The 15,398-nt window shown below is 40.5% G+C and overlaps 1 protein-coding gene across 3 annotated transcripts in view; it reads right to left on the bottom strand.

Annotated features, from left to right (window-relative positions):
• The window catches only part of chchd3a (coiled-coil-helix-coiled-coil-helix domain containing 3a), a 203,861-nt gene that overhangs the window by 152,916 nt on the left and 35,547 nt on the right, over positions 1–15,398 (bottom strand). For all 3 annotated transcript variants that reach the window (XM_034163454.1, XM_034163455.1, XM_034163456.1), the window contains exon 4: positions 14,931–15,024. In XM_034163454.1, coding sequence (XP_034019345.1) covers positions 14,931–15,024 — 94 coding nt within the window. The remainder of the gene's footprint in view (positions 1–14,930; positions 15,025–15,398) is intronic.

Raw genomic sequence — 15,398 nt, 5'->3', positions numbered from 1 at the left:
GGTTTGGTAATATCAACAGGCTGGCAAGAAAGCGATGGATCCCGATGCTTCCCATCTTCATGTATGCTTGTTAGACTTGGACGCCGTCTTTGGTTCTAGGTCTTCTCAGGGGATCCCTGGGTACCACTGGAATGACTTTGTCAAACACTTACTCAGGGAGATTCAGATGAGTTGAGACTCTCATTGTGAGTGATGCATTTCTCAGCATATAAGATCCAGCGGTGGTTAAAGGCCAAGAGGATAGTGGCAGACAGACAGTGACTTTCAAGAGGCCATCTGCCTGGGCAGTTGCAATAAAGATCAAATGATGTTTTGTTATTTTAGTGGGCGCAATGGTGTACAACACGAGTACACACTCCCAGATGCAACCTGAACTGTAAGCTCCTGCATTTGCTAAAGATCACAGAAGATCTTCCTGAGGAAGAAGGCCCATATATTCTTGAGTACAAGTTAGAATTTTTGTGTAGTTGTTGAAAAGATGGTACAGTCTACACGTGTGACAAGCTACTCCTGCATACTGAATGAAGTAATAATATTCACACTGTAGTGAAGAAGACGATGACAACGACATTCTTTGCCCTGGAGAGCTAATAAATTTAAGAAATAATGGTTTCAAACTGGAAGAACACACTTCAAAATAAAAAAAGGGAACATAACTTTTCATATCACTTGGAGCAACACTTTTCCTGTACAAAACATAATAGAAGAAGCCAAGCTATAAAAATACCCAAGTCTATTATCTTTAACAAATGTTTTGCCAAAGGTTTCAAACTTTTACCTCACATACACTATGATTGTCTATTCAGTAGCCTAAAGAAGGAGTTTACTCAAGTTTTGCTCCAATTACAACATCAATTAGCTTATTACCTTCTGCTTGCTAGCATGGCGTTTGCTCTATAAATAATTACACTGTATGTTTACCTCATTTGACCTCATTTGTTCAGCAACTACAAGAAGCAGTTTACTTGCATTTTGCGAATCATATAACAACATTAATTAGATCATTATGTTTTGATTTTTAATGCAGAGCTTGCATTATAAATAAATAATAAGCAGACATTGGGTCTTTGTTGCAGATGAACATTTCGGGGGGGGGGGGGGGATCACAACTTTTTTAAGACAGTAATGAATAAATGAAGTGAGACTGGGGAATACTGTTTTTTAATAATGTAGCACAGACTGGATGTTTGCCTGTGAGCGACATAAGATTTAAGAGGCAATTAATGAAGAGCAAAAACAAGCTCTGAGAAAAGGTCAGTGTTCACAGTCCAACTCCTGACATATAAATACATCACCTCAGCCCAATCAAAGTCAGTTAACTGCATGCCCAAATGACAAACATTTCACAATGACTGAGCTTTAAATGTTAAAGCGGAGCTCTCCAACATATGGCGAGCGAAACAGAGGAAGACTGGAAGAGATAATTAGATAAAGTAAAGGAAAAAGGCACAAGAAGAAACAAACAAGAGAGAATCATGAAAAGACAAAACAACAGATATGAGAGATGTCAGAGAATCAGAAGACTGGAATGAAATGGTGATGCTGGATAGGGCTGTTATTGGTTTGCTGCTCCTGTTCCCTGCATCACTCTTTTTCCTCTTCCTTTCCACAGTCATTTTAATTCAATACCTCACAGAAGAAGCGAAAGCAAATCTGCTCGCTGCAGCTGCTTCGTGCTACAAAGGAGTTTAGGAGCACCCAAATGAACTCCTTGCAGAACCCTCACCTCACTACTACCAAAGGAAACCATGGAGACTTCACGTATAGCCCCACACATAAACACAGGCCACACAGTTTCAAAGACGTTAACCAAACTGTTTATAGTTCTGTACCAAACATCATCTCTAATCAACTCTATAATCCTGGTACTGGACCCCACTCAGACCCATTTCCATCTTTCCATCCAGACCCACTTGTGCCTTTGTATGCCACATTCAATTTCTTACCACTGACATTCAGGCACTAAGTTTAACAATAAACCTATTGTAAGTGTGGAACTCACAATTAGTAACCTTATCCAACATTTTCTCAAAAATGGTTTGACAAGAAGACCCCAATCCTGCTCCTGAGGGCACCCATACTGCATGTTTTGTCACCCTTTTGGTTACATCCACAATTCACTCACCTAAGGGTGCTCCACCAATAAAGAGCTGGGAAATACCAGAAATAATTATTCAGGTATGGCCAGAATCAAATACACTGCAGAAGCAATTATTTATGTTCAATCTAACTTTTTAGGATTCCATGTATTCAACCTTTCCTAGGATCTTTACAGTGTCAGACGCCAAAGCTACTATGGCATGGCGTTGTCTTGTTAGCTAAACTTTGGTACTTTCTGACAAAAGGGAAAAACAAACAAAATACCTCAACTATCAACTCAACGTTTCCCTTATTCTTCAATTTCACAGGTACAACAACCCAATCTCAATAGAATGATTCTTTTAGATTGGCTACAACTGCTGTGAAACATCCGGGATGAAAATCAGCACCTCCAAATCCGAGGCCATGGTTCTCGACTGGAAAAAGATGCTTTGCCCTCTTCAGGTCGGTGGAGTGTCCTTGCCTCAAGTGGAGGAGTTTAAGGATCTCGGGGTCTTGTTCACGAGTGAGGGACAGATGGAGCGTGAGATAGATAGACGGATCGGTGCAGCATCTGCAGTGATGCGGTCGCTATATCGGACCGTCGTGGTGAAGAGAGAGCTGAGTAGGGGGCAAAGCTCTCGATTTACCGATCGATCTACGTTCCGATCCTCACCTATGGTCATGAGATTTGGCTCATGACCGAAAGAACGAGATCGTGAGTACAAGCGGCCGAGATGAGTTTCCTCCGCAGGGTGGCTTGGCGCTCCCTTAGAGATAGGGTGAGGAGCTCGGAGTCGAGCCGCTCTTTTCCGGATGCCCCCTGGACGCCTCGGTGGAGAGGTGTTCCGGGCACGTCCCACTGGGAGGAGGCCCCGGAGAAGACCCAGGACACGCTGGAGGGACTACATCTCTCGGCTGGCTTGGGAACGCCTTGGGGTTCCCCCGGAGGAGCTGGGGGAGGTGTGTGTGGATCGGGAGGTCTGGGTGGCTTTGCTCGAGCTGCTGCCCCCGCGACCCGACTCCGGATAAAGCGGAAGAAAATGGATGGATGGGTTTGTCTATATTTGTGTCCCCTGCCTGCACATAATGTTAATACAGAAAAGTGTGAAAGCACATACACAAAATTAAAGTGTCCAGATTTATGTGTAAAAATTACAGTAGTGACAAGGATTTGACCATAACTTATTCGTGGTGTTGTACTCCAGTCTGGTCTTGGTCTCAAGACCACCTTTTCACTTATTGAGCGTCGTCTTGAAATTTAAAGAAATTCTACTGAGTCTTGAGGTTGTCTCAGAGTAGAATAAGTATACATATAAATTAAACAATATAATTATCATATTAATTATTAAGACATTATTGTGAGCCATCAAAAGAGCTCAGTGTCAGAGTCTTTGATAACATGTTCACTTTTGGTATAATTTTATTTTTTGTCTTAAACTTTGGAGCAATGTTTAAGCAATGTAAACTTTCATGCAATGTTCAGGTTGACCTGAACAGAGTTACTGAGTTCCTCTTCCCTATCAACATTTCTACTAGGGGAGCTACGACCACTTCCTTTGCACCCCCAGGACTAAACCAAACCAACTTTTTTAGGTTCCATAGATGACCCAAAAACACAATGAGGAGGTCCCCAAAATAAAAACTGGCCTCAAGCCAGTTATCCAAGATGGCCACCAAAATTGTTTTTTTTTTTTCTTCTTTACTATAACACCTTTAAACAACATATAATCAACTTCCTACTATGTATTTTAATAAGGGTCTATTGGCAGCCATTTTTAATGGCATTTTGAATCTTAAATCCATGAATGAATTTAGTTTAGGCACAAATGAGTTTGCTGTGACCTGCAATGGTCTTCCCATTGAATCTCTGATATTTAAGTTGTTTAAAGGTGTTTTAGTGAAAAACCCCATCTTGGCAGCCATCTTGGACGCCATCTTCGCTAAGTGGCTTGAGGCCAGTTTTTATTTTTGGGAACATCCTGGTGTTTTGGGGTCATCTAAGGAACCTAAAAAAAGTTAGTTTGGTTTAGTCCTGGGGCTGGGGGGTGCAAAGCTCATGGTCGTAGCTCCCCTAGTATTCTCAGAGGGTTTTTTTTTTTAGGTCTGGGTCTTTACTCTGTCGTGTCTCCTCCAAAGACTCTGTCTTGACCACTCCAAAAACTCAAAGCCTTGGTCTCAGCTAACACTCAAAGCTCCTTTAAATGCTTGGTCTTGACCCTGACTCCATATATGTAGGTGGTCTTGTCCCCATCCCTATAACTAGGTCTCAAGAACCACAGTGTTCAAGTGCTAACTAATCCATGACTTTGTTCGACAGAGCACATACATCCAATGCAAAAGCAATACCCCATGTTGATGACTTATAGCGGTAACAAGGGGGTGCTGTGTACACATGGATGCAACCCGTTTGACCATCCCCTGTCCAGAGAACAAAAATGTGTATGGTCACTACCTGTACTGTCGGAATTTAAAATGCCATCGCTACGCAATTATGATTTGACAGCTTGGACAAGAATAAACAAATGAAGCCTCAGTAGCTATCAGGAACTAGTGACGAAAAGAAGGCTTCACAAGCAATTTGATAGCCTGGTCTTTTTGTTTTATGTTATCATCGTGTGTGTACTGTACAGCTGTGCAACATCAATACCAACTACTGACCTAAGGCAATGACAAGATGTCTTTGGGACTAGGTCTCTTCAGATGACCCCTGAGTACTGCTGGAATGACTGACCCCAACGGTCGTTTTGACCGTTGGGGTTTTACATAATTATTGTATGGCCTTGCCTTACAATATAAAGCGCCTTGGGGCAACTGTTTGTTGTGATTTGGCGCTATATAAAAAAATTGATTGATTGATTGATTGACTGAGTCACCAGAGTGGTCACGTTGGGAGACTCGGATGAGAAGTATCACTTATATTTCATTAAGTGGCGGGTTTCTCTCTGTATGGTTCAGCACATGTGCCTCAGTGTTGAGGAACCCAGCGGTGCTAAGGGGACACCCATGTTTCACCTGGCTAGGGTAGATAGATGGTACTACTGAGAGAATGACATAGATTGTTTGGATTAATTGCCATACAGGATCACATACAGTTTTTGTTGCGATGGACGAGTGGCACCAGCGGATGCATGCCAACATGACCAAAAATAGAAAGTGCGCTGGTTACTTGTGGAAATTGTGTGGACCCACTGACTGAATGACTCCATTAATACGATGATTGCCTGAGTAACCACAAGGGAAAAGATACTGCGTTTGTTTCATCTGCTCCAATTATAAGAAAGTGCAAGTCTCACTTATCTGGCAGTAACGACAAAAGAATAGACAAGTACAATTAGAGAAGCAAAGCAAAGAGACGAAGTTCAAGTTCAGTCACCGAGCACAGCAAATTACACTTGTGCTTGTGTGACCCATCTTTTCAACTTGAATAAGAAACATAAGTCAACCCCGACTGAGAAAAAAAATTAGGAATGTGATTATTATAAAGCCACTATGAACATGAACAATAAAGCTTACATGTTCTGATAAAAAATAAATTAATTAATCTGGCCAACCAATTCATGTCGAAGCTCAAACATTGTATTCCCTCGCTGCCAATATTCCACGAGAATAATTATTTTATAATAACCACAAAAAACATTGTCAGAGCCAAACTGCAGGCTCATTTAATGTTTTGAAAGCTTTAATTCATGTTTCAGCATCGCTACATTCTGACACGCTTTCTAATCTTATCGATCGGGCCAAATCCCACCACTGAAACACACCTTTTAAACTCTCCCCAACTCCCAAAATGCACCTTGATGGCTGCGATGAATGAACCAGCCGATTAGCTGGGAAAATTTAACACGTACACTAATACAAATACAGAAGAGCAAAAAAACACTGACATGCTGAGAAAGCGATGAATTCAACACAAGCTGAATGTAGCAAGGATATAACTTCATATTAATACTTATACTGTACAAACAAGCAACACAACACAGTTGTGTTATTCCATGAAAATTCAGTAAGGTATATCTTATATATTATATTCCAATTCTAAGGTGGAACTATGCCAGTATACAAAGGTATATCTAAATATCTAAAAAGGAAGAGTAAAATAGGAGAGTAGAAAAGAGTAGAGTAGAGCCACTTAGGTGCCTGGTCTTGAGAACCAGGGGTGGTAGGTTACTCTCCCTACCTACCCAAGTGGCTCAGGAAAAAGGAATATATAATCGTAATATCACAAAAGAATAGAAAATTATTAATAGCTAGGGGAAAAAAACATATTAAAAAAGTAGAAAGTAAGAATAGCTAGGAATAAGTATATAATATAAAAACAGTACATAGAACATATATGAAGATTACCAGGCATGAATAAACATGTCATATCAAAACTTAACCTAAACCAGTCTGCCGGGGTAATGAAATCACCAAGCACAGAACTGGAAGTTAAGTAACTACATGAAAATTCAGTAAAGTATATCTTATATATTATATTCTAATTCTAAGGTGGAACTATACCAGTATACAAAGGTATATCTAAATATCTAAAAAGGAAGAGTAAAATAGCAGAGTAGAAAAGAGTAGAGTAGAGCCACTTAGGTACCTGGTCTTGAGAACCAGGGGTGGTAGGTTACTCTCCCTACCCACCCAAGCGGCTCAGGAAAAAGGTGTATATATAATCGTAATATCAGAAAAGTATAGAAAATTATTAAGAGCTAGGGGGAAAAAAAGTCAAGTCTTCTGAGGAGAAAAAACTCCACTGAAATGTGCCAAAATTCACAGTAAACAGCTTCTTGTGGTCACTGAACAGGTGAAAATGTCATGAGAAAGAGGCTGCTAGCATAGAGAGGATCCTGACGTTTACCTCATTAAAAGTCAAGAAACTTTAAGACGACTGATTAGCCACTTACCACCGGGTCTCGTCCATTAGGCAGTGCGCCTTTCAGATGTTGACAGCAGACAAGGGGCTAATTCAGAGCGACCAGACATTATCATCAGGTACCCGCTGAGCCAGTGACGGTGTGTGCGTTCAAAATAAACACTACACTGATTAAACTTTTGTTCCAAACACGAGAAACGCATCTAAAACTAGAGCTAGAGCTAGAGCTAAGTGAGGCAAAACTTGCAGGTCGTGACTCGGCTTGTCATGATCAGGATGTATCAGATGAACTTACCACATTTTCCACACAACAAGTCACAGGCTTGTTTTTTGTTGTTGTTGTTTAACTACTTGAAGTTCTGCGACTTATAACACTGGTCAACACGATTTTTCTTGCATGGAGTTTTTCCAACAGATTTTGTGTAATTTGAGGGCGCTGAATCCAAATCTGGTGTTAGTTTTTCGCCAATCACATCACATTTTTGAGACATGAAAACATATTTTCGTATCAATCAAGCATCGCAGCAAAAGCTGCAGTCGCGCACACATCTTCGGCGCCATAAACAATATTACGGCTCTTGTTCACATTTTGCGAACCTGGTTTAAAAACTACGCTTTTGAAGCTGCTTTTGTGCATGATTAGTGGCATCAAAACTGTGAATGAATGTGCAACTTTTGAGTAATCCATCAATGCGGAACATGTAGATTGCAAAAAAACATGACGTGATAGAGGAAATCTGACCTTAGATTCCGATTCAGCACCACAAAATCAGTTCTAAAGGTCCATACAAGGAAAAAAAAAAAGAAAAATTTGTTGACCAGTGTAATCCAATGCAATTTGTATACCAAAAATTCACACGTAATAATACGAGGTCTGTCCATAAAGTAACGGCCCTTTTTATTTTTTTCAAAAACTATATGGATTTCATTCATGTTTTTATGTCAGACATGCTTGAACCCTCGTGCGCATGCGTGAGTTTTTCCACGCCTGTCGGTGACGTCATTCGCCTGTGAGCACGCCTTGTGGAAGGAGTGGTCCTGCCCCCTCGTCGGATTTTCATTGTCTGGAAATGGCAGAATGAAAAGGACTTTTTTTCCATCAGAGTCTTTTCAGAAGCTGTTAGAGACTGGCACCTGGAAGCCATTCGAAAAATTTATCTGGCTTTCGGTGAAAATTTTACGGGCTTCACAGAGAATAAGGACTTTAACTACAGCTTTAAGGACCCCTTTAAGGACGGTCAGTGCGCCGCGCTCCGAGCTGCGACGTTGCGGCACAAACCACTGGATCATTTCTAAGCTGATGGCTCTGTGGATACGAGACCGTCGTGTGCTCTTTCTCTGGTTATCACAAGAGCTGGACATCAGCCATTTTCTGGCAGATTTCACTTTTAACAAGAGATTTTGTCATGGAAAGCCACGCGGAGGCTTCGCGCGTCACGACCGATTCGCTGATGAAGCGAGACAAAGGAACACCTCCGTTTCGGAGTGTTAGAGGACAAGTTGGGACATGTCCAGCTCTCCACAAGTTCTCTTATACTCACTCGACTGGTAAGCACTGAAAGCCAAGATAGGCATGTCCAAACTTGTCCTCTAACACTCCGAAACGGAGGTGTTCCTTTGTCTCGCTTCATCAGCGAATCGGTCGTGACGCGCGAAGCCTCCGCGCGGCTTTCCATGACAAAATCTCTTGTTAAAAGTGAAATCTGCCGGAAAATGGCTGATGTCCAGCTCTTGTGAAAACCAGAGAAAGAGCACACGATGGTCTCGTATCCACAGAGCCATCAGCTTAGAAATGATCCAGTGGTTTGTGCCGCGACTTCGCAGCTCGGAGCGCGGTGCACCGACCGTCCTTAAAGGGGTCCTTAAAGCTGTAGCTAAAGTCCTTATTCTCTGTGAAGCCCGTAAAATTTTCACCAAAACCCAGATAAATTTTTCGAATGGTTTCCAGGTGCCAGTCTCTAACAGCTTCTGAAAAAATTCTGATGGAAAAAAAGTCCTTTTCATTCCGCCATTTCCAGACAATGAAAATCCGACAAGGGGGCGGGACCACTCCTTCCACAAGGCGTGCTCACAGGCGAATGACGTCACCGACAGGCGTGGAAAAACTCACGCATGCGCACGAGGGTTCAAGCATGTCTGACGTAAAAACATATGAATGAAATCCATATAGTTTTTAAAAAAAATAAAAAGGACCGTTACTTTATGGCTACACCATGTATATATAGGGCTTTCCTAGGAATCAACATAATAAACAAAGAAAAGTCCAATAACAGAAGTACCCGACAACAATGCACACAAAATCTCAAATGAAACGGCCTGATTTAAAAAGAAATAAAATTAAAAAATATGAACAAGACTTACCTTGTGTCACTTGTTCGAAATAAACAGTAAACAGTAAATATTTATATACAATTATACAGTTATATACAATTTAAATATTTATATAAAGATATGGTGTTCACTAGCTACAGTATGTTTATGATGATGGGATTTGGGCTTGTGTTGTGTTAAATGTGTTTGTAGAATGACCCAAGCAGAGGGTCGCCCCTTGAAGTCTGGTCTGCTTGAGGTTTCTTCCTCAATATCAGCAGAGGGAGTCTTTCCTTACCACTGTCGCCTGTGTGCTTGCTCTGGGGGTTGGTAATGAGTACATATGTATGTATGTATATAAGGGATGGAATGAACCAGTGTTTTAAAATCATGAAAAAACAGCAGACAACATGAAAATTACCAGCGCAAATTTTACACAGCGTCATTGGGACAATGAACACAACAAATAATGACTTGTGGCCAAGCTGAGAAAAGATGTTTCAAGCAACACAAATGTTATAACTGGAGCATCGTGCTCACAGAGCGCAAACCTCTGCCAACACTAAGGGCAACTTTCTGTTAGAAATGCCTTTCCATAAGCTAAAGTATAATACAAAATACAGATCAAAAGGGCTTTTCAATGTTAAAATCAAATATCCACTAAATCCGCAATACGGATCAGATGCAGTCTATTCATTGAGAGTGCCAGTTTGCACCTCATTGTCACACATGAGAGTGATTGAGGCACTTTTGATTGCGATATAATGCAAAATGTACATCAAGTGGGTTTTTCAATATTAAATTCAAAATGCCCACAAAATCCACAATCTAGATCATATCTGGATCAGACTTTGTCAGGTGATAGTGAGTGCCAGTCTGCACCTCACTTTCAAATATATGAGTGATCAGCGCATGTTTGATCAAGATATAATGTAAAATATACATTAAATGGGGTTTTCTATGTTAAATTTAAATGGCCACAAAATGTGGAATCTGGATCGGATCTGGATCAAACTTTGTCAGGTGATAGTGCCAGTCTGCGCCTCACTTTAAAATATGAGCATGATTGGAGCACATTTGTTTAAGATATAATGTAAAATATACATTAAATGGAGTTTTCAATGCTAAATGTAAATGGTTACAAAATCTGTAATCTGGATCGGATCAAGATCAAACTTTGTCAGTTGATAAAGGATACCATCTATATAAAGCTCTCAAATATTAAACAAATTTGATCTTTTCTGACAGTTATGAATTTTTGAAAATTCATTCAATATTAAAGATAGGGATTTTTCCAATTCTGTAAGGTTTTTCCTCAGTCTGTTGTTGCCTATCAGGATATGAATCCTCTGTAAAAACTTCATAACGACATATGAAAAATTGTGGGTTACAGGTTGTTCACAAACAGGGATGAAAACATAACGCCCAACTTCATTGGCGAAGCCCAAAATCTGTTTCAGAAGACACAATGAGATTTTGAACATGCCCAAACCTCCACAATGGAACCTGAACAAGAGCTGTATTCTACAGGCACATAGCAAACCTTCTGTTGCTGTACCTTGTTGCTCTTCTCTTGCCCTCAAGCAGCTTAAATCCATGTTTGGCTTTGACTTTAAATACTATGACCTTGAGGACTCAAAGCCTTGGTCACCTCAAGAAAATCTGAAGGCTTATTGTATTTAACACATTTTAGTTCCCTAAGAAAACCCAAACTGTACAACACAGAAGAGTACTTTTGAAGGACACAGCTGCTGTTCCTGAAGAAAAGAAAAAAAAAAATCACAATATACCACGTTGTGAAGATGAATGATCATGTTGTTAATGTCTCTTTTTTGTTTGTGAACCACCATGTTAGTTTCATGTTTATTATTTCTAGCTTTCACTGAGGTTTCAACCTTGGCCTTGAGCGATCAAAGCCTTGGCATTTGCCTTTGCCTTCAGGGTTTGGGTTTTGACTAAAACACTGAGTGAACAGTACAATCCTGAACATTTCCTACGGAATCACATTAATTTCATATCGGGTCATCACGTCTGACACCATCTTAATACCCCCAAAACACCAGGTACCACGAGCTCATGACCCAAGACGCGCATCGATAGCAGTGAAAGCTGTAATTTTCACTGTTTTTGTTTTGTTTGTTTTAGGACTTGTTCTTTTTTTGTGACCCGTTTTTATAATTCGTTCATACAGTACTGTCCTCCTGCTGTCTGTGGACACATTGCTCTGGTATTTTTATGTGCTAATACTGGCTAACCCAGTAGATGTTGCTAACACTGACTGGCTACAAACTGAGCAGTAAAAATTTAAATACTTGCACCATCTTGTCGTCTTCCATGAGGGCTTTTTGGTGGATCGTGTATTTTTGTAGCACTTCATAATCAAAATCTCGGATATGTCCAGTTTATGTTCTGACTTACAGTGTTGTGTGGAAACTGGGGCATGTGTACCTCAAGTGTAACATCATTCACAGTTGCGACTTATGAATTCAAGGATAATTGGAACACGGCTCTCAGCTTAGCTGAGGTGATGGTCTAGTTGTTAAGCGTTGGACTCGAGACCAGAGGATCCTTGGTTCAAATCCCAGCCTGACAGGAAAATCACTAAGGGCCTGTGGGCAAGGTCCTTAATCCCCTAGTTGCTCCCGGTGTGTAGTGAGCACCTTGCATGCCGGCACCCTGACACTGGGGTGAATGTGAAGTATTATTGTAAAGCACTTTGAGCCTCTGATGCAGATGGAAAAGCGCTACATAAATGCAGCCCATTTACCATTTAATACCAGATGTACTTCTAAAAAAACAAAAAAAAACAGTACAATGGAGACAAACGTATTTAGCCATATAGCATTCTCTAGTCACTAAAACGTACACTGTGTACAGAATTACTCACAAAGCTATATTCCTGAGAAGTAATTTTATCACTGAACAAACACAGTGCTCTCGGAAATATGAAATTTGGCTTTCTGCTGGGAAAATACATTTGTATCATACACTTTATACGGTACACCTTGCTAGTACCAGGTTGGACCCCCTTTGCCTTCTGAACTGCCTTCATTCTTTATAGCATAGATTCAAAAAGGTGTTGGAAACATTCCTCAGAGATGCTGGTCCATATAGACATTATATACTAGGGGAGCTATGACCACTACCTTTGCTTCCCCCCCCCCAGGACTAAACCAAACCAACTTTTTTAGGTTCCTTAGATGAGCCCAAAACACAATCAGGATGTTCCCAAAAATAAAAACTGGCCTCAAGCCAGGTATCCAAGATGGTGTCCAAGATGGCCACCAAAATAAGGTTTTTCACTAGAACACCTTTAAACAACATATAAACAACTTAAATATCACAGAGATTCAATGGGAAGACCATTGCAGGTCACAGCAAACTCATTTGTGCCTAAACTAAATTTATTCATGGTTTAAGATTCAAAATGGCGTACAAAATGGCCACCAATAGACCATTATCATTGAATCTCTGTGATATTCAAGTTGTTTATATGTTGTTTAAAGGTGTTTTAGTGAAAAACCCTATTTGGCGACCATCTTGGACACCATCTTGGATAACTGGCTTGAGGTCAGTTTTTATGTTTGGGAACATCCTGATTGTATTTTGGGGTTATCTAAGGAACCTAAAAAAGTTGGTTTGTTTAGTCCTGGGGGAGGGGTGCAAATGTAGTGGTCGTAGCTCCCCTCGTAATAGCATCACGCAGTTGCTCATTCAACCAGTCTGCCTATCCTCCTCCAACATCAACAAGGCATTTTCTCACCGGATACCTTCTAATTTTCTGGAATTTCTGCAAACCCTAGAGATGGTTGTGTGTTAAAATCCCAGTTGATCAGCAGTTTTTGAAATACTCAGACCAGCCCGTCTGGCACCTTTACGTTCAAAACCACTTAAATCCCATTTCATCCTCATTCTGATGCTCGGTTTGAACTTCAGCAAGTCGTCTTCACCGCGTACAGATGCGTAAATACATTAAGTTGCTGTCATGTGATTGGCTATTTGTGCTAAGCAATTGAACAGGTGTACCTAATAAATGGCCGACAAGTGGATACTGTATGTGTGCACAATTATTAGGCATCTATTAATGTGAGGAATTATTATGCAGCTAGAAGGGAAAACTTGTTTATTTTCACAGAAATGATGAGCAGGTCAGAATACTCACTGGCCTGATAACTGTGCACACAGTGTTTTGGAAATAATCAAGGATTATTGAGAGAAGCAGCCAAACAATTAATTATCAGACATTTTGGCAAGTTGGCAAGTACACCTGCTGCTTCTGAGAGGAGGCAAGAGGAAGACAGAAGACTCTGCTCACATGAAGAGTACGTTTCCTCATCAGCCAGACCTAATGGCTCACCCACTCAACACCCAGGAAATTACCTCAGGATAGTGCGCGCCCCTCTCAGGCATGATTAATTGATCCAGAAAGAAAAAGAAGGAGGGAAAGAGGAGGAGAAAAAGTGCTGATGTGCTTAAGACGAGAGGTAGATTGGAAACACAGTGGGGATCAGGGAGATCGGCGCTGACCTTTTTCACGATTAATGAAAGTGGAAAACGGTCACACCCGAAAATGTCTTCGGTTCATAATGAAATCTCGGAACAGGAATCGACGCTGAAGCGGTAACCAGAGTCAATCTCTCAGTATCCCAGGAAGGAGGCAAAAGTTGGAAAAAAAAAAAAGAGAATGAAAAACAGGGCTAAAGTTCTTATTTTTAAATAAAACCTTGGATTTTACTGGCTTACTCTTAACATTTTTAAATATAACACAATGCTAAACTACCCTTGGCCATATGAGCACTATTTTCTTTGTAATTTGCAGTTTAATTCATTATTAAGATCCTGCTGTCTTACGTACAATTTGTACACATTTTATCAAGCCCCTCAATCAGTCTATCATAAACAATGTTTATGTTTTAACGGCGTCTGCAGGAGTGTGAACCTCTGCGTGTACATGAGCTTTTGACAAGAGTGGAAATTAGCGTGCACGCTGACATCTGCAAAATGTTTGAAAATCACTCCAGGGGTGTTATTAGGTTCCAAAAACAGCATTTTCAGTTTTAGAAGCGTTTATTTCTCGCAAGCTTTTACATAATATATGATAAAGGTGTTATATTTACACACAAATAAAACAGAGTTTTACAGCTAGCTACCAGCCTGTGACGTTGTCATGCTAACATCCGCTAAATGATAAGTTCAGAGGTGTCATTAGGTTCCATAAACAGCATTTTCAGTTTTAGAAGTGTTCATTTCTCATTAGCTTTTACATAAACTATGAGAAACATGTATATAAGCAAACAAAAAGTGGTTTTGGAGAGAGCAGCCACTGACATCACAGTGCAATTCTACTCTGATTGGCTGTCACACCCACCACAAAATCAGAACAGAATGTGATTTTTTTAGCATCTGAAAATACCTCTTAAAATACATCAAGGTTAACCATCTTTAAACTTGTTCAAGGTCTGTGTCCCAACAATGTTCCCTGTGAATTCGAAGACTCTGGCAGTAACGGGACTGGACTTATACTGAGCACAGACAAACAGACAGATAGACAGACACAAAGCCTTTGCAATACCCGATGGCCATCGGGGAAAAAAAACAAACAAAAAAGCCACAAATCCATAAACCGCATGAATGCAACATTATTTGCTAGCTAAAGTAAATATAAAATGTGTCTTACCAGGCTCGTTGTTCTTGCTCTGCACTGGCCCTCTTCTGCTCCCAGCCTTGATACAGCTCAACTGAAATCTTCTGCCTCGAGGCATCTTCATCAACTGGAGACCAGAAAAATAAATAAATAAAAAATTGAAGCAACAAAGACAGCAATGGTAGAAATAAATAAATAGGTTGGACATTACTCAAATGACAGATTAAATAACAAGTGCAGCTCTCAGTCAATTATAACCAGACTTAAGGCACCGACCTCATAATAGAAAACTGGAATGGACAATTTGAGCGCAACACCTGCACCTCACATGTTCGACACAGATTCATACAAATTCATTTGTATGTGATCCAGAGAAACCACAACATGTGGTTCTGTGTGGCCTTAACATTGGATCAATACTGGACAGGAGTAACCAATCTGGGAAATTTTTGCCTGTTGTATCACCGGTTACAGCTTCATGGAGGAGTGGAGCAGAAAAAC

Source organism: Thalassophryne amazonica, chromosome 22 (genome assembly GCF_902500255.1).
Source record: "Thalassophryne amazonica chromosome 22, fThaAma1.1, whole genome shotgun sequence".
NCBI lineage: Eukaryota > Metazoa > Chordata > Actinopteri > Batrachoidiformes > Batrachoididae > Thalassophryne > Thalassophryne amazonica.
The sequence above is the reverse complement of the archived record's forward strand: the minus strand, read 5'-3'. Positions and strand labels throughout refer to the sequence as shown.